The sequence below is a fragment of the Euleptes europaea genome, chromosome 15, assembly GCF_029931775.1.
Source record: "Euleptes europaea isolate rEulEur1 chromosome 15, rEulEur1.hap1, whole genome shotgun sequence".
Taxonomy (NCBI): Eukaryota; Metazoa; Chordata; class Lepidosauria; order Squamata; family Sphaerodactylidae; genus Euleptes; species Euleptes europaea.
This window is the reverse complement of record NC_079326.1, coordinates 23,792,461-23,812,530: the sequence shown is the minus strand read 5'-3', so window position 1 is coordinate 23,812,530 and position 20,070 is coordinate 23,792,461. Positions and strand designations below refer to the sequence as shown.

The following is a 20,070-nucleotide window of genomic DNA, read 5'->3' as shown; positions in this document are numbered from 1 at the left end:
TACATGGGGAACCACCTGAAGTGTATGTTAGAACAAGAGAGCTTCAAATGAAGATCTCCTCGTTTTTGGTGCAGCACAAAAGCTGCAGCCAGAACACTAAGGAATTGTTTGTGCCATATTGTTTTCCTGCTAGATAATTACATGAATTCTGAAGTGTGAGATGAATCCCAAAAGGCACTGTTATTTCTTTGTCCTATTTGTCTTTATGACAAAAAAGGGAGAAGGTGGGAGTGGGGACTATGGTTTGTGCCTCCAAAGGAGAGCAATTCCTCAGCATGTCTGCATTGTGTTGCATGCTTAAACCATCATGGGGTATCTCTAAGCAGCCAAGAAGGAAAGGGAAGAATTTTGCAAGATTTATTCAACTTTGTTATATGAGATGCTGGCCGTGAAGAGCTTTCGTTAAACCTAAAGACTTTTATGAACATAAAATCAAATTAAACAGCACATTAAGGGTTCTATCTTCTCTGACTGATGTGCACGCGCAAACAACTCTCATTAACGGTAATGGCAATAATGCACGCGCATCAATCGGAGAACAGATCCCTAAGTGCTTTATTGTTTTTCCTGGAGATTTTTCTCTATTGGACTTTAATTAAGCTCCTGCTAGGCTTGCAAGTTTTCATTTTTAAAAGGTTTTTTTTTATTTTTTAAAAAAGTAAAAGTGAAATCAGCCTCTTTGCTGGTAAGAGTCTCCCCACCCCCCAATGGTCACAACTGAGCAAAAGATCTCTTAGAAGTAAGACATCTATCCTGAAAGTCATACTGCTGTTTTGAAGTGCTTGTCTTCCCGAAGGGTGTGTGACAACTGATCAGAAGAAAACAACCTGGCCTGCTCTTGTTCCTTTTACAAACAGTTCGATTCGCAAAAAATCAGCACAGCAGATGAAGCTTTTCAAAGCATGAATGTTAACACCTGCTATTGTGTGTAGATCAAACCAATGTTGAATGCACAGCTGCAGTGTCTGGCTGAAAAGTTGGCAGCCCCAAGTTGGCAAAAAAATAAAAAAAGAAGATAATATAGAAGGAAGACATTGTGAACATATAAACATGGCATTATAGGTCATGAAAAAGTACATATCTAAACTCGGGATTACGGTAAATCTATCTTTCCTGCACTGTATTAATATCACACACAGAATTTCAATTCTTTTTTCCCCTTTAAGACATGAACACAGTCCTCTAAATTATAAATATTAATCCTTTCTAATAGTATTATGTTTGGGGTACATGAATTATGAGCATAACACGTCTAATTAGGATACAATGCAAATACAGTATTATTTTTTTCGCAGTGTACTGAGCTCTGCTACAATAGACAATTTCCTTAAAACAAATAGACAAAAGCGGAAGAAACAGAAAAAAGGAAGGGAAGTCGAAAAGGCAGGAGCAGGTACAGCCACATTTGGGATGTATCCTCTACAATTTGGGGGATTTTGAAACATAAAAAGCACATAGGCTATTTAATTAACTGGTACTGTCTGTGATGTACTTACTTATCGCCTTCACAAACTGTGCAAAGAAGCAGTATGGGAACAGTGGTTCAGGCAGCTCTCTGAAAAACATCTTGAGTGCTCCGGTGACAACGTGGATGTCCTCCCACTGGCTGTCGTCCAAATTCAGCTTCTCTTCTGGGAAAACACGAGGAGAAATGGAACAACTGGTTTTAATGAAACAATTACAAGACACTAATTATTATGTTAATGTTTGCCTACTATCATCAGCAACCGTTAACAGCCTTCTGCACCTAGAGGTTTGGTGCTGTGCACGGGGTTTTTTCCCCCCTTTCTTTTTCTTTTTTTTCTTTCCTGTAGGAAGAGAACATTTTCAATGGAATACCATCTGTAGGAATGCAGCTAACAAAAACACGAGAGGCACAAAGAGACAGTAGCATTGACACAGTATGTCAGATACATTTATTCCCATAATGCATCAGTAGAGAGAAAAATTAGCATCGCAGCTCGACATGATTCAAAGCTATTTGGTTTCGAGGCCGAGGGGCTAAGAGTTACCAATGATGACCGGCTCAAGGGATGGGCCTAAAGGCCTTGCCGAGCCAACGTGAGACATATGCTAAACATGGCGATACAAAATGAGTTATTGCTTTACACGTGTCCGCCTTCCTATGTACAAGAAAATAATGGGCAACACTTTTCTGGGTTTTGTTTTTTTTTGGCCTGAATGTAATGTCAGTGAGGAATTCAGTACTGTGGGGGTATGGGGGGGAAGACATTAATTCCTCCTTGCCGCTTCAAAAATATTTTATTTGTTTTTCAACTCTGGGAAGAAGATTTGCCCAGCAACAATATTAGACAGACCCCTGTTGGCCTACCTAGGCTATGCAAAGCTGTCAAAAATGATAACACACTAAGGACAAACCACAAGTGCTTGCGAAACTGATTTTCCTCCCCTGAACAAGAGAAATATTTTCTTTTGAAGCTTAACGGAGCTGGGGAATTTAAATATAAAAGGAGGAGGAATGCAAAAAAAAAATTCTAATAAAAAGATTGGGTGATTATTACTTTGCTTTCCTTTGAATACTTATTAGAAACATCTGGCATTATTATTAGTAGGCTGTGATAAACTACAGAATCACAGACCTGACAAAACTCTGGGAAAGTGAAAATGACTGTCACTTCAGAATGGCAAAGAAGTCTCGCCCTCTGCAGAATCACCTGTTCCAAAAACAGATTTAATTCCTAAATGGACGGTATCACTTTTACTTCAGAGATGTCTTAATTCTGTATGCTGATAAAATTGTAACTAACACAAAACCGGTGGCAATAACATCCCCATTCCAATTTTCTCTGAGACTCATGTTTATTTTGCCTAGTTGCTGTTAATGCTGATCCCTGCAAACTGTTTACCTGATTAAATGTAATGAAAAAAAAAAAAAGCCACACACCACGATTAAAATTATTCTAATATGCATTTCTTTTTGAAGAGCTATTAAGGAGGAATATAGATTTAGGTCCAAAGTATCCAAGCGTTATAGGATACGGTGACAAACTATAATTTCTTATATTCTTATAGAATTACTGCCTTTCTCTTAATTTATAATAAAAGGTTGCAGTTGTGAGTCAAAAGCATACTTGCATCAGTTTCCTTTTTTGCTCCCCCCTACGAAAAAAGCCTTTTCACCATCATCAAAACAATTCATTCTTGAAATTGAATTAGAAGGGCCTTTATAAAATGCCAAGATCAAATTTGATTGATTGTATTTCAACAATTAGTCTTTTATTTTTTTCCGACACACCATTGAAACAGGCAGACAGGGTCTAAGAAGGGCAGTTTTTACACAGATATCTGCTCACAATAGCATCAAAAAGGGAGACCTGGTGGGGTTTACTGTCACTTTAAAGAACAGGGTAGGTTTCACATTGTTGAAATCTGTCAGATATTTTGAAATGTCCCTCTCACTATGGTGCCACACCCCCTGCGTGCCCTTATAATAAAATTGGTTTTACTCCTGATTAAATCATTTTCTCCCTACCCACTACCATACTTCTCATAATGGACCTGTGTGCACTACAGCTGGTGTTCTTCCCATGGTACCAATTCTTACTTTATCTTTTAAGCACTTTGCTGCTAAGATCTCATGCAGAGTGCTTATGTTTTGTTAAGAGCTTCATTCTTAGAGAAATAGCTTAACACATGCTCTAAAAATGTTATACAACTTATTGCTTAAAACACATTTCGAAAATGTACAAGTACTGTAGCTCTGGCACAAACCTTTAAGTAGAAACCTTTTTTAAAAAAAACACCTCTCTGGATTGGTAAGACTCCCCCCCCCCCACCCCAGGCATTTGGTTTAAACTTCAAGAGTCAAATACACTGATTCTAAGACTTTATGAAGAATTATCTCCCCAGATTTTTGCACTGTTTCCAACTCTTCAAGGAAATGTGTTAGGAACGTATCATCTTAAAAGTAAAGGGTGTCATTTTACCCTCAAGCAATAATGTGAATTTTTTTAAATAAAAAAAATGTTTGTTATAAAGGAAGCATGCCAAATTAAGGGGGGGGGCATCACAATTTTTTAAAAATCAGTCAATTCAAAGTAGATAATTCACAGTGGGTAGCCGTGTTAGTCTGTCTGCAGTAGTAGAAAAGAGCTCATACCCTGCCAGAAAATATTTTTGTTAGTCTTTAAGGTGCTACTGGACTCTTGCTCTTTTCATCAATTCAAAGTAACATTCTAAATTTTGTTATCAGACATAGGAGACTTGGTTACGTGGTTTGTGACCTAATAAAGAAAGTAAGGGCTTCTTCAAGTATTAAACTCTGTGGGAAACTACAACACCACCCTTGCTGTGGAGTGTGTAACAAGCTAGCTAGGGCATGGCATGTATACCTGCATGCTAGGGTTGCCAACCTCCAGGTAATAGCTGGAGATCTCTTGCTATTACAACTGATCTCCAGCCGATAGAGATCAGTTCACCTGGAAAAAATGGCTGCTTTGGCAATTGGACTCTATGGCATTGAAGTCCCTCCCCTCCCCAAACCCCACCCTTGTAGGCTCTGCTCCAAAAACCTCCTGCCGGTGGTGAAGAGGGACCTGATAACCCTACCGCATGCACTGTATCCTAGCCAACCAGTCCCCAAATTTGTCACGCTTTGAGCCCATATTGTATCTCAAGTTGGTCACGGTACACTCCTAAACAGAGGTACACCCATCTCACTCCTTTGAAGTCAATGGGCTCAGAGAAGCATAAATCTGCACTGTAAGTTTTCTAGGTAAACAACAGTAGGTTGTGATCGCTTGTGTTGCTTCTTGCCAGGTGCTAGGCCTATCAGTCCCTTTTCTGGGTTAGCTTTACCATGTGTTGCTTATCTCTTTGGTTTCTTTAGAGCCAAAAATTTAGAGGAAAAATTTGGAGGTCCACACAGAAGTGTTTAAGGAGCAACATGGTGTCTTCTTGCTCCTCATCCTGTTTCTTCTGGTGTTTTTTTGGGGGAAGAGGGCAAAAAGGTAAGGAATTGGTAAGGAATTGCGGACACAGCGCTAATGTAGGGAGCCCAGAGCCAGCAGCCACACTCCTAGCATGCATACAAAACCGGACCCAACTGAAGTCCCTTTGAGCTTGTTGAATGATACAGAGTCTTTGCTGGATGTAGATGGCCACAACTTTATTGGTTACAGTACTAGGCATTGGAGTAGCATAAGGGCAGGATCCAGGCATCAACTGACACACCTGTCAACTGAAGTCCTACATCCTGGCCTCTGGTCCTGGGAGGGGAAGTACCCTGCCCCCGTGATCTCTGGGGCACCTGGCTCCCTTCCTTGGGTGGCATGATGCTCAGGTGTATGTCAGCCTGGCCACCAGAAGACCACCAAAGAAGTTGCTTGGGCTCTGTGGGCAACCAACACCAAGTAAGCACTAGCCCCACAAAGTCTGGGAGGACTGCTGTGCCTGGGAGCTATCTGCTGTGCCACTGCCCAAGCCTAGCTCCTGGTGTCCTGCTGCCCAACTGCCAATGATTCCGCTCAAGTGATTCAGCCAGAAAACGGCTCAGCACAGCCAAGTGCCTCAGCTCTTAGTCCTCCGCCAACAAAAGCGACTTGAGAACTGAGGTGAGATGGGCCGGCAATATATTCCCTGCCAGCGGACCTGAGTGAAAACCTCAGGTTCATTGAGAGCTGCCTGGAAAGGTCCCTCCCCTACTGGGCCCTGATTGGCCCATTTGAATTAGAGGAAGGGGGAGCCAGAAAGCAACAGAGCCGCATGGTACAGAGCTGCCATTATTGGCCCCGTTCCCCAACTGATCAGAAGCCGCTGGGCCGAGCCGCGGAGCAGTGTGGCGAGAGCTCCGTCTCCCACCTGGCGGCTCAGGAGGCCACTCCAGCCCACTCTCACCTTGTCCCTGAACTGCTGGACTCCCCACCTGGGTCCGCAAAACGGGCCAGCAGGTAAGTCCGGGGCCCACTCTAGCAGCTGTCATTGTTTTGGTCATGAATATTTAGACCCTTGTTAACCATAGCAAAATACAGGGGCCAACTATACTTTATATTTTCCTTGCATCTTTTCTAGGACTTTTGATTAGAGCTCCGTTCCCAGGCATGTGGAGGCCCAATTTTCATCAAGACTATGGCACATGGGGGAGGGGCCTTTCGAGCTTGCAATATTTTCCTATCCTAAAAAGTCCCTAGGAGCTGCTGTTTTGGAGACGCTTCAAATAGCCATCAGTAGACTACTTTGCAGGATTGTTGGAAACATTAAATTCACAATAATGTAATAATGGTCTCCAATGGTCACATGGATTGTATGTAGAGGACAGGGATAAGGGCAGGAGATGGGTGGTACCACGTTGTACTCTGTCCCAGGCAGCAAAATATCTTAAACTGTCAGCGGTAACAGAGGAACTAAGCCCAGGTCAGAATGGATTATTCTGTGTGACCGTTGGCTTTCTACGGGAAAAAGCTCCCACTAAAATTCAATAAAGGAATCATTCCTGAACTGTTGGCTTTGTCAAAGAATCTTATGGCTGAAAATAAGCAAAAGACTAAGAATGACCATGTTGCCTCATACCAAAGTCCATCTGCTGGAAATCTATTTTCAACTGTAGCTAGCTAAATACCACTGGAAGCTTGAAAGCAGGCAAAGAGGAAAATATTTATTCCTTGGTATTTGCTTCCACCTTACAGTGCTTAGAGGCATATTGACTCTGAACCCGGAGGCTTTATTTAGCTATCAGCTCACAGTTGTTAATTGTTCTATGTCACATTTTAACCTTTTCTTTAAGGAGCTCAGAGTAGCGTACGGCCTTTTGTGTAAGGGTTGTTTCCGTGGCAATCACCCCCACCCCAACTACTTTGGGGCTTCATTTTCACTATGCACGTCTTTTCCGCCCTCTAGAAGTCACTTCGCTCTCTCCCTGCATTTCCCCCACGTTTAATTTTTTTTGACTTAAAGTCTTTAGGTTTGTTGGTATACCCTTTGATATCTCGTTCCAATTTTTCCATCTGCTCACTGAATACCTCAGAAGATGACTGATTACCCAAGGTTTGCTTTAAAGTAACAATTTCTGCCTTAACATTACTAGATTCTTTCCTAGCCTGGTCAATGATTAATAACATGATGTCAATGGAGCAGCAATTGTAAGTATGAAGATTTTGTATATTTATTGTATTTATTATATTATATATTATAACGCTAGATTTTACATCAGCATATTGCATTGATATAGGAATGAATTGGGGCTGAAGAAATTTTCTTGAAACGGCCGTCCCCCAGCCATTGTCTTCCTCCAAAGATTGGAATATTAAAAAGTACCTTGTGGACCTTTTAAAGATATTTTCTACAACTACTGCTACTATAGAAATATTTTTTGCACAAAGACTGCATTAGAAAAAACATTGTATATCTGTGTACATAGTTGTATGTGTGTTTTATATGTATCACTGCACTTTGGTTGAATATATGTTTAAACACGTTACTTGTGTGTTAGCTCTGTACAGTTATTGCTGTGCTGAGTACCTGGAGGTTGGCAACCCTTATAACAAAGGCGGCGTGGCACCGAGCGAGTATGGATTTGGATCTAGGTCTCGCCAGTCCTAGTATATACTCTTAATCACTACATTGTATTGGCCTGTCCTCCAATCTCCCGCCATGACATTTTACAAATATCAGCATCTAAAATATTAGCCTGCTTAACAAAGAGGACATAGTCAGAGAGTGCAGGGATAAAGAAGATGCAACTGCACTAAAGGCACTTTCAGAGGAGATGGCCCAAGCAAATGAGCCAAGCCACATTATTGTTGGGGAATGTGATCTGTTGATGTGATGTGTTGGTGAGGGGCCGTGGCTCAGCGGTAGAGCATCTGCTTGATATGCAGAAGGTCCCAGGTTCAATCCCTGGCAACTCCAGTAAAAGGGACTAGGTGACTAAAAAAGGCAAAGGTTCCCTGTGCAGGCACCGGGTCATTCCTGTCCCATGGGGCAACGTTACATTCCAACGTTTTCTAGGCAGACCTTGTTTACGGGGTGATTTGACAGTGCCTTCCCCAGTCATCTTCCCTTTACCCCCAGCAAGCTGGGTACTCATTTTACCAACCTCAGAAGGATGGAAGAGGTGAGTAGGTGATGTGAAAGATCTCTGCCTGAGACCCTGGAGAGCCGCTGCCGGTCTGAGTAGAGAATACTGACTTTGATGAACCAAGGGTCTGATTCAGTATGAGGCAGCTTCATGTGTTCACTCACCCCAATATTACAAAAAACCTAATTATTATTTCCCCCTGATGGTTCATATCTAATGGCTCAAAGGTGTGGCTGCCGAAAAGAAAATGGACACAGCTGCTTAATAGCATTTTGACATAAATAGATGATAATGCAAGAATATTGTCTATGTATACATCTCAGCATTGCTGAAATGCCACATATCTCCATGGTGCTGAGCACTAAATTAGCAAATAACTGTAACTCAAAAAGCACATGTTCAGTGCCTGCTGAAAGGGTTTTGTTTATTGCATTTCTCTGAAACTTCAGTTCACTGACCTGAGGGCAAGCTGGAAAAACCCGGTGCTGCTAATTTAAATCTTAATTGGAGTTAGAGGGAAATAAGATTACACTGTGGCGTGCTCATTCTTGGAGTGGCTCCATTGATACCCATTGAGTCATACCGATCAGAGATGAACTCTGCCATTGTTTCTGCATGAAGTAGCCTACTATATTCGACGAAACCGCAAATGGCTCCGAAGCAGTGCATGATGAAAACATCAATCTTAGCTCGAAAGGGTTCTGGGTACATCTTTAGCCGGCAACTCCAGACATACTGTGAGATATTGCCACCGCCTTCCTGTCGGCACAGAGATGGAGATCCGGGAGCATGAATGAAGGGCCCGGGCACTTGTTACCATGCTATCAGAGTCTTATCCACTCTGCACCTTCTCTGCACGCCATTTTAAGAATGTGGCACGGCCAGAAATAGCTGTCGTGCAGTGATTCTGGCACCTTGATCTTGTAGATATAAACAGCTGCGCTGGCACTCAGAGTGGCTCGCACTGACATAGCTCCTGCAGCATTGTGCGCAAGGCAGCTGGGGCATGTTTCTCCTGCTATGTTGTCAATTGGTTGCAATCCCTTCAGAACAGATTGCTGCCATGCGTTTTAAGAGTTGGATTGTGGCAGCGTGTAGCAATGGATCTAGCTTTCGGCTACAAAGGGGAGTTTAAACAGTTGAGCCCCTTGAGGCTTCTTTAAGAACATAAGAACATAAGAAAAGCCCTGCTGGATCAGACCAAGGCCCATCAAGTCCAGCAGTCTGTTCACAGTGGCCAACCAGGTGCCTCTAGGAAGCCCCCAAACAAGACAACTGCAGCAGCACCATCCTGCCTGTGTTCCACAGCACCCAAGATAATAGGCATGCTCCTCTGATCCTGGAGAGAATAGGTATGCATCATGACCAGTATTCATTTTAACTAGTAGTCATGAATATCCCTTTCATGAGAACATAAGAAAGGCCCTGCTGGATCAGACCAAGGCCCATCAAGTCCAGCAGTCTGTTCACACAGTGGCCAACCAGGTGCCTCTAGGAAGCCACTAACAACACGAGTGCAGCAGCACCATCCTGCCTGTGTTCCACCGCACCCAAAATAATAGGCTTGCTCCTCTGATACTAGAGAGAATAGGTATGCAGCATGACTAGTATCCATTCTAACTAACAGCCATGAATACACCTCTCCTCCATGAATATGTTCACTCCCCTCTTAAAGCCCTCCAAGCTGGCAGCCATCACCACATCCTGGGGCAGGGAGTTCCACAATTTAACTATGCGTTGTGTGGAAAAATACTTCCTTTTATCTGTTTTGAATCTCTCACCCTCCAACTTTAGCAGATGACCCCGTGTTCTAGTATTATGGGAGAGAGAGAAAAACCTCTCCCTGTCTACTCTCTCCAAACCATGCATAATTTTATAGACCTCTATCATGTCTCCCCTCAGCCGCCTTCTTTCCAAGCTAAACAGCTCTAAGCATCTTAACCGCTCCCCATAGGACAGTTGCTCTAGTCCCCTAATCATTTCCTCCATGAACATGTCCACTCCCCTCTTAAAGCCGTCCAAGTTGGCAGCCATCACCACATTTTGGGGAAGGGAGTTCCACAATTTAACTATGCGTTGTGTGAAAAAATACTTCCTTTTATCTGTATTGAATCTCTCACCCTCCAGCTTCAGCGGATGACCCCGTGTTCTAGTATTATCCCCACTCCCAACTGGTGGGGGGGGGGCTGTATTTCCCTGGAATTGTCTGCCTTTTTTGCTTCATCGATTTGGTTCCCCATGCAAAATCCAAGCATCTTTGAGCATCATCATCTTTAGGTGTAAATGGAATTCACATCCAAAGTAATAATTTCACCAAAACCCTATAAGTAATTCTATGTATGTCGAGCTTATAATACCTGGCTGTATTTTAAAACAAGGACTATCCCACCACTGGATTAGTTCTTGCATAGTTCTTGGAAATCTGATCTGGACAGGAAATCACCCTCTTTCTTGGTGCCTTTAGGCATGTTTGAGTAACCCCTGATTTGGCTCAAACTCTTCATTCACTGGAAAGCCTGGATCATTCATGAACAGTGTGAGCCCCCGTCCCCCAATTATGCATCATCAATTGTTTAAAGTAAAAATACAGTCAATATAATCACAGAGAAATTAAAAGGTTCCAGGAAAAACATTGTGGTTTACTCTTTAAAGTACATTTGAATTTGTCTTAAAGAAACATTAATGGTTTGGTGATTCCTCAAAAACAAAGGTCACCAATTCCAGATTCAGAAATACCTGGAGATTTGAGGGTGGAGCCTGGGAGGGAGGGCTTTAGGGAAAGGAGGGACCTCAGTAGGGTATAATGGCATACAGTCCACCTTCCAAAGCAGCCATTTTCTCCAGCAGAAGTGGAACACATATTTTAAATCAAATAAATAATAAATAAGCTATCTATGAAGTCTGGAGTAGGGCTGTTGATTAGGTCCGACCCGAACCGAAAAACAGCCGAATTTCTCTCAATTCGGCGGTTTTTCAGTTCGGACAAACCGAACTCAAAAAGGGGGGGAACCGGGGAGCCGAATTGGCCGAGTTCGGGGTGTTCCTGAATAAATTCGGCTGATTCGGGCCCTTTCCCCCACCCCACGTGTCTTCAGGGAGCTTCCCTGGAGAGGCGCGGGGTGCCCTTTAAACAGATCTGCGCCTCTCGGCCGGGAGCATCAAACCCCCGAATTTCCGGGGATCCGAAGCGGGGGAGTTCAGACTTCGGGCCGAATTTTGCCGAAGCCGAACTATACCGAATTTTTTTTCCCAACAGCCCTAGTCTGGAGGTCAGTTGTAATTCTGGGAGATCACCAGCCCCCACATGTATGTTGTTTGTTATGTATCTCACCTATCATAACCTTCACACGGCTAACTAAGAATATATTTTATAGAACACATGTTCTGTGAACTATGACTGAACCTCGTGGGATTGCCTAAATTGAAAAAGCTCATGCAAAATAGGACTCTATACTGGAAACCTATCTTTTTTGGCACCCTGGACATTATTGAACCGAATGGTTTCTTTGATATTGACTTTATTCAGTCTTGTAGTTGTAAATGTACTTACTGATCACCATTGTATTTGTTTTTGTGCTTACATTATATGAGCTTTTTGTTTAAGCCTTAGCAGTTGTGCTTGCTTTGCCATAAGTGCCTATTCCTTGTTGTAACTCCTACTTTAGGGCAGTAGACTTATAGTTTGATTTCCACACCCACCTGGAGGCAACCACACCAAAGACTCATGGAGTGCAAATGGCCATCAGTGCATCTACAAATCATTCTGTAGACCATTCAAATGAATAATTCGAATGATTCAAATGATCTGTGCAAATCATTCAAATGAAGCTTCCTACAGTGCATGCAGAAGAGGGGACAAAGTGAGCGTTCCGTGCACCTTAGTGACATGACTTAGTCGTCACAATGGGATAAACTAATGTCTGCCACTCTACAGGTGCCAAAGGTGATAGCGATCATAAAGAAACTAAAGTTGGTAACTATGGCTATTCAAAGCTGCTTGGCTTAGTGAATGACTTGGGCAGGGAGCAGTGAGAAAAAGAGCTACAAGACTCGCTTCATGGGTAGGAAAGGATGATTGGGGAAGGTAAGTTTGCCTGGCAAATATGTCAATGGTGAAGTTCATAGCCTGTTTTGAATGGGGCTTCATCCTAAAACAGCAAGTTTGGGGCACAGGAGTGTGGTTGAATTTTAGCCTACAGTTAAAAACCATAACCTGGATAGCTCAGCCCTGACCTGGATGGCCCAGGCTGGCCCAGTCTTGTCAGATTTCAGCTGCTAAGCAGAGTCAGCCCTGGTCAGTATTAGGATGGGAGACCACCAAGGAATACCAGGGTTGCTATGCAGAGGCAGGCAATGGCAAACCACTTCTGAACATCTCTTGCCTTGAAAACCCGATGGGGTTGCTGTAAGTTAGCTGTGACTTGACGGCACTTTACACACACACACACACACAGTTGAAAACTAAGGTTTCCTCCCTGGCACATAACTCCTGTTACCAGCTTTGACTCCTGTCCTTGGAGACTGCTTGGAAACTTTCATTAGTGTAAAATCTCCAGGTTGCTGTCAGGTGTAGAATACCAAGAACATTTCACCCCTGCACTGACAGATGGACACTGGCTGCCCATCTGTTTCTGAGCACAATTCACAGTGCTGGTTCCTACCGTTAAAGCCCTAAATAGCTTTGCACAAGGGCATTTGAAGGACCACCTCTTCCAGCACACCTGTTGAAATCTTCATCCCAAATCCTGCTCTGTGTGTTCCTGTCCCCAGAGGTGAGATACATTGTAGTTGGAAACAGGGCTTCTTCAATGGTGGCACCCGATCTATGGAATACTCTCACCATGGAAGTCCACTTGATGCTTACTCTTTGGGTCTTTAGGCACCAGGTGTTGTAGTTTGCCCAGACTCTTAATAGGGCTTTTCACCTTGACCACTACTTTGCTTATTAGTTGGTCATTTTAACCTCTATAATATGGCCAGTCTGTAAATTTGCTTTATATGATGGTCTATGACTGCAAATAAATTATTGATTGGTTTAATATGGCCAGTCTATATTGTTGTCTGACTGCCTTCTTCATATGTTCTTGTATGTTTGGATGATGAGTTTGTTCTTAGATTTCATTAGGCTGAGCTAGAGTGTTGTAGTCTTTCCGCTGCCCTTGGTTATGTTTTATTTTGCTGACATTCAGGTATTACTTTCCTTTATACTATGCTGGCCATTTTTTCATCATTGCTAGTTAGAGGGGTTTCTAACTTAGCATTGCTGTTATTTATCTGAATGGTTATTTCTGATTGTATGGTCTTTGCTTGTTTTGTAAGCTGTTGCAAGCTGAGAAGTTCAGGAGAAACAAAGACATACTCCAGAATAAATAAATAAAATAAAATCCATACATGATCTGTGAGGTGGGAAACATTTGTTAAATGGGAAATAGTTGGAGATCTGATAGTCTACACGTATTCTTTGCAAAAAGAAGGAATAAGGAGAGAACCAGGTGGATCATACCCATTCTAGCAAAGTATAATCTTCCTTTAGAACTCTGGATTGTCCCTTTTCTCTTATCAGATCTAGAGGTGGATACTGAGAAAATTTATCAGGTGGCAAAATACTTAAGTAACTTTAAAACTGTCCTGCTAAATGATACAGGTATTTTGCTCCAAGAGGTATTGTTGAACTTGTATAATTTTATTATATGTATTTTATGTATTTATGCATTTTAGGTATTTTTTAAGTTTATACACATTTGCTTATGTATTTATGTATTAAACAAACAAACACATATTCTTTATGCTCACTAACTTTTACAGTTTGATCTTTAAAAAACCAATTCAGTTAATACAGACAACCATGTAAACTGAAAATCTCGGGTGACCTTTCTTTCGGATCGGGGGGAGGAGTCCTCTTCTTGTTCAAGCTTTTTCAAGAGAGGAAGTGAAAAGTTAGGGTAAAACAGTGTCTCTTTGTCCATGCTCATGCCCACGGTTCAAAAATATCTCCACGCTCCTTGTCATTTTAAAATGGGCTTTCCAATTAAAGCAGGGTGGCTCTTGGATCCTGACATACAGTTCTTTCATTGCTATCCCTTTCAACGTTTTTTAACACAGCTTCTGTTTCCATGTTGTCAATGGTCTTTTCATAGGACACAATGTTTCATAATATTTGGCAGACTTATCCAAAACCTGATTCACTGTCTGCTTGTGATCCCTGGGTCAGGAATTACTCCAGACATAAAGTTCCCCAAAGGGTAAAACAAATTATTGCAATTAAGATTCAACAAGAAAGGATAACGACAAAAAAAGTAAATCCTCTGTTCACATTTGTAAGATTTTAAACAGAGCATTCACGTTTTCATGTGATTTCCCACAAAAATGCAGCACTGTGATTTATCCACTTTGAAGACTAAAATGGCCTTGCTGCCTTAAAAAAAATACAATAGGGGATTACGGCACAGAGAACCAGAGGGAAACTTTGCAATGATCCTTGTAGAGTCTGTCTGGCACCTGGTGGCAACAGAAAAGGCTAAGAAATCCTCCCCTCGCCTCCACTGGACTTCATCCAATGACCAATAAAATTAAAGAGCAGATCTAGTGATTTCAGCAAAGGATCCAAAGTTAAAACTGGGAATGAAATTGCAATTTCTTCTTCTGCACAGCAGCTGTTATTTTGTTGGGCTACAGTACAGTGATTTTCAAACTGTATCACAGAGAAACCTGGATTCAGACTGGAAAATGCTTTCTTCCTGATCTTTTCCCTGTGTGCAACAAGTAGGCTTACCAGCATTGACTTAGCAAACGTTTGGAGATTTTGACTGTGGGGCCTGGGGAGGGGGGAGTTTGGAGAGGATGTGATGTCCCTTCTGGGTGAGATTCTAGGACTATCCCCCTAATCTCTTTACCATAGAGACATGGGGAAATTCCTTGGGTGTCACCATGGTGGCCATTTTCTGGCCATTTTTCTCTCTCCTGCTCCTCAGTTTTTCAATGGTGGAGGATTGGGGTTGAGGGTGGGGGTTTACCTGCCACAGGCAGGCAAATGGCAAGCGTATCAATGGGGGAGCCTTCCTTGCTGGGCATGCCCTGCATTCTGTTTGTGAATCCCCTAAAGTCCTGGTTCAGAATTCACAGCCAGTTTCTGGATTTTAGTCCAATTTTATCTTTAGATTTGGACCTAGCTACGGTGGTGTGTTGAAGCAATCCATCTAGTCCACAAGAGGATGGTAGAAAACTGGGAAACTTCATTTCAAAACATCAAATGTGTTTGTTTGGGATATAGCTTTATGATTGCGAAAGCCAAACACAGTTGGTTGTTCTCACCCATTTCATAATGGCTAGTTTCATAATGCGAATCCATTTTGGATTATCTGACTAAAGATAAGACTTCAATGGATTTATAATATGAGTCACCACTTTACTACTGCCACAAAGGGGAATTGGAATTAATTGGATTATGTTAGTCTCCACCCGCTGATTGTACAAAAGTCTCAAACTGTAACTATTTCAAACAGACCATATCTCTCATCAACCAAGGGATTTGCACTCCAGCTTGCCACGAAGACTTAATTTTGTTCCTATGCTCTCCTTTGGTTTGGAAGAGGTCGCTGAAATACATTATTCAAGTTCATTCATACTGATAGAGCAACTCTCTTCATTACTTGAAGTTACTTTATGTAGCAGCTATGTCTCTCTTTATCTTCTGGAAGGGAAGGAGGCCCAACTGTCACTTCCTTTCAGATTTGACGCTGTTGTTGAGATTGCTTGCTTCTGTGCAGTGCTAGTTTTGGCAGGCAAGGAGGTAGGAGAGACTAGGCAGGGCACTGAGGTTTGCCAAGGGATTTTCTAAGTGGCAGAGTAACCTATTTCAGATGTTCATTGGCACATTCCCGAAATGCACATACAGGGGAGCGTGGTTGTGCCTCCTGGACCTATCACCCAGTTGGCCAGCAGAATGTCTACAGGGAGCCCCTCTCTGCATACAAACACATATGCATGTAGACTCCTCCACATGATTGGGAATGATGCAAAAAACATGATTGCATGGGGTGAACACATGAAGCTGCCTTATACTGAATCAGACCCTTGGTCCATCAAAGTCAGTATTGTCTGCTCAGACTGTCAGCGGCTCTCCAGGGTCTCAGGCAGGGGTCTTGCACATCACCTACCCACCTAGTCCCTTTAACTGGAGATGCTGGGGATTGAACCTGGGACCTTCTGCATGCCAAGCAGATGCTCTACCACTGAGCCACACACATACATACATACATACATAGAGCATGTATGCATAGAGGTCACTGCAGATATTCACCTGAACAAGCAAGGCCATCACAGTGGCCAGTGTTGTTGCTTTATTAAAGAGATTTTAAGTTGGTATGTTTACAACTAATTGTCCATGCTGTTCACAACCGTCTCACTGTCACCTCTAAGTCAAAGATCTTAGCAACTTCACAGTGCAGTCCTTACTGGAATTACGCCCTTCTGAGCCCACTGATTTCACAGGATTTAGAAGGGTATAACTCTGTTTAGGATTACACTGTAGGAAGCAAATGCTGGTCTGTCACCCTTTTCTCTTAAACAATATCATCACTGCATTCTGAAAAGGGAACAGGATAGATTTTTGATGCTGCTGCAACTGTAATTGTTGTCTATACAAATCAGCTGCCATGGAGCTTACATGAGAATCATTCATTTGAAATGCTGAAGCCGTGAGTACATTAGGAATCACATTTCTGGGAACATCCATGAATTAGTGGTGTCAGAGCTGACTCCTTATTTATTTTGTTACTGCTCACTGTTTCAAATACGAACATTCGTGGATTCCTTGAAAAAGTAGATTGATAGCAAGCGAGATGCATCGCACAAGCTGGAGCTGCAGGTTAGAAGACAACTTTGTGGAGTTGTACCACCTATTGAACACCCACAGATTTTGATACTGATTGATCAACACTTGAAGAGAATGAATATTGCAGTCGCTTTTTGGTAGCATTCAAACCAAACAGAGATTTCTGCTTCCTTTTGGATACAAAATGCTAAGCAAAGTTTGGAGGCAGCAGACAACAAAGCAATTGACAAGAAAGATAGCATCTGCTTTTCTGTCTATTCAAGCTGAGGGTTTTCATTCTAAATGCAAGCAATGTTTCCGAAGTTAACATAATTAACTCACAACAATCCTGGAACATCATAATATAGGATACAGATGGAAATTCAAAGCTTTAAAAATGTCATATAACTGCAACAGGATTACCATTTTTTTAAAAAAAAGAACAAATTTGAATACTAATCAAAACAGGTGTTTTTTATTTCAAACACTTCTGAACACTGTGAAATTACCAGCAGGGTTATTTATATATTAGCCGGCTATGAAGTATTCATTTATTTTTTAAAAGTATGATCTGTGATAACATCAAAGGGATGGGATTAAAAAGAATGACACTGAACAGTGCTTCCCAAAACAATAAAAGACCAGGAGTTCAATTGGTTGGTAATTTCTGTAGGACTACTTGAGAGATCATTCTAATTGTTAATCTCCCACTAACGAATGCTTTATGTTATTAATTATATTAGAACACAAACAGCAAAGGCTTGTGGGCATACTGCCCTTCTGACAATACATTTGCACTGGCCGACAACTGGCTTACAAATATATATATATATTGTAGAGCTAAAATGTATTTCCTCTCAAGAAGGAATTGCCATCACAATGTTAACACAAAAGAAAGTGGGTGGAATAACACCCACTGCTTAACATGTTATCGTTCTTTTTTTTTCTTTTTTTTGTGGCGTTCATAATAGCTGAAGTCTCTCTAGGCGAGATCTTTCATATTAATCTAGCGTTGCACAAAATTCAGGGTAACAGGTCTAGGGTCAAGCATCATTCATCATTAGTTGAAGTGACATTTGCAACCCTTCACACAGCAGCTGCATGAAAGGAGAGGGGGGAAAAAGGTATTCTTGGGAAGACAGGGGCCAGAAAACAATCCAAGCACTATCTGGCGACAAGAAAACAAGGTGCCACTATGTCAGCATGGTAATGCGCTTAAATTCGGTGATGTCATTCTTCCATAACCTCAGGAGTCACAAGGCGCAAGGCAGCTGCATTCCTGAACTTCGTAGTTCTGGTGGAGATAAGTAATGACTGGATGCAAATGAATTACATTAGTGTGGTTGCGAACACAGCTCTATGCATCTAAATGATGATTTATATCAGGATCCTATCTTGTTTTTTTGAGAGTTTTCTGCTTGTTAACAAGGCAGCCCTTGTTCTCCTGGCATCCTCTGGGCATAATGGGTTCTGGGAAGCTATCGCAGATAGCTTTTGAGACTGCGAGACAGCATTCCAGGACTTTACAGCAGAATGCGTGTGTGTGTAAAGTGCCTACAAGTCGCAGCCGACTTATGGCTACCCCTTTTGGGGTTTTCATGGCAAGAGACTAACAGAGGTGGTTTGCCAGTGCCTTCCTCTGCACAGCAACCCTGGTATTCCTTGGTGGTCTCCCATCCAAATACTAACCAGGGGTGACCCTGCTTAGCTTCTGAGATCTGACGAGATCAGGCTTGCCTGGGCCACCCAGGTCAGGGCTACAGCAGAATACACTGGCTAAATTAGGAATTCTAAAGGCCATTAACCAACAATTAAAACTGCTTCCCCCTACTCCTCCACCCATGTCTTGCCTTCAACCAAGCATTAAGATCAGATTGGGAAATGCAAGGTAGTAAAATGGAACCTAAGAAATTAGAAGGAGATTGAGACTGGGAAGGGCAGCCATGAAGGAGCTAGAAAAGATTTTGAAGTGTAAGGATGTGACTCTGGCCACCAAGACTAGATTAATTCATGCCATCATATTCCCTGTTACTATGTATGGGTGTGAAAGCTGGACAATGAAGAAAGCTGATAGGAAGAAAATAGATTCCTTTGAAATGTGGTGTTGGAGGAGAGTGTTGCGGATTCGGTGGACTGCCAAAAAAACAAATCAGTGGGTTATAGATCAAATCAAGCCTGAACTGACCCTAGAAGCTAAAATGACTAAACTGAGGCTGTCGTATTTTGGTCACGTCATGAGACGACAAGAGTCACTGGAAAAGACCGTCATGATAGGAAAAGTTGAGGGCAGCAGGAAAAGAGGAAGACCCAACAAGAGATGGATTGACTCAATAAAGGAAGCCACAGCCTTCAATTTGCAAGATCTGAGCAAGGCTGTCAGAGATAGGACATTTTGGAGGACTTTCATTCATAGGGTCGCCATGAGTCGGAAACGACTTGACGGCACTTAACACACACAAAATGGAACCATAATCATCTGCATGAAAAAGATAACTTTGGTTAATACTTCACAGTCCTTTTGATACTACAAGTACATTTCAAGGCAATATATTTTTTATGTCACAGTGGCTTTTTATTATGTGAAACATGAGATCTCTTCGGAATCATGTACATTTTAATAGTTAAAATAGTATGCTGCAGAATTTTGTGGGTTGGGGTGTGATGCAGCCCCCCCCCCCCCCGCAGAGGCTATTGTATACTGTACTACTTATGATTGTGTCTAAATTGAGAACTGATTTATGTAATTTGCAATTACTGTTGCATTTTAAAGCATAACATTATACCATTGTTTGAGGGGCTAGAAAATAATCTATACAAAGAGAAATCTAACTTCTGTTATTAGGGTTGCTCATAAGGTTATTTATTGAATATTAAGGCTGGCAACGCAGGCAAAGTTGCACACAAGAAAATCTAACCCCTTTCAGTTGAATTTAACCACATACATCAGTGTCCCTGATCACTGACTGAACACTAACTTGGAAGTAAGTTACACTGAACTCTGTGGGGCTTACTTCCACATAGACACACTTACAATCGAGCTATTGGTCAATCCAATCATATACTGGTTTGAGAAATGTGAGAAGCACAATATACCCGTTCCACCCTTTCTCTCCTCCATTCCCTCCCTCCCTCTACAAGTTAAGAAGTCACCAGCTCTGGCTGAAAGAGATTTTAGTGGAAAGTATGCATTTCCGGGGTCCTGCATTCCATCGCAACAAAAATG

At 42.1% G+C, this 20,070-nt stretch overlaps 1 protein-coding gene and 1 non-coding gene across 2 annotated transcripts in view; one reads left to right on the top strand and one right to left on the bottom strand.

Annotated features, from left to right (window-relative positions):
* ARHGAP15 (Rho GTPase activating protein 15) overlaps positions 1–20,070 on the bottom strand; it is a 509,635-nt gene that overhangs the window by 94,101 nt on the left and 395,464 nt on the right. Inside the window, exon 11 of the mRNA XM_056861406.1 lies at positions 1,497–1,631. Coding sequence (XP_056717384.1) covers positions 1,497–1,631 — 135 coding nt within the window. The remainder of the gene's footprint in view (positions 1–1,496; positions 1,632–20,070) is intronic.
* Positions 7,795–7,866, top strand: TRNAI-GAU (transfer RNA isoleucine (anticodon GAU)). Its single transcript has one exon. It is a non-coding gene; the product is annotated as a tRNA-Ile (tRNA).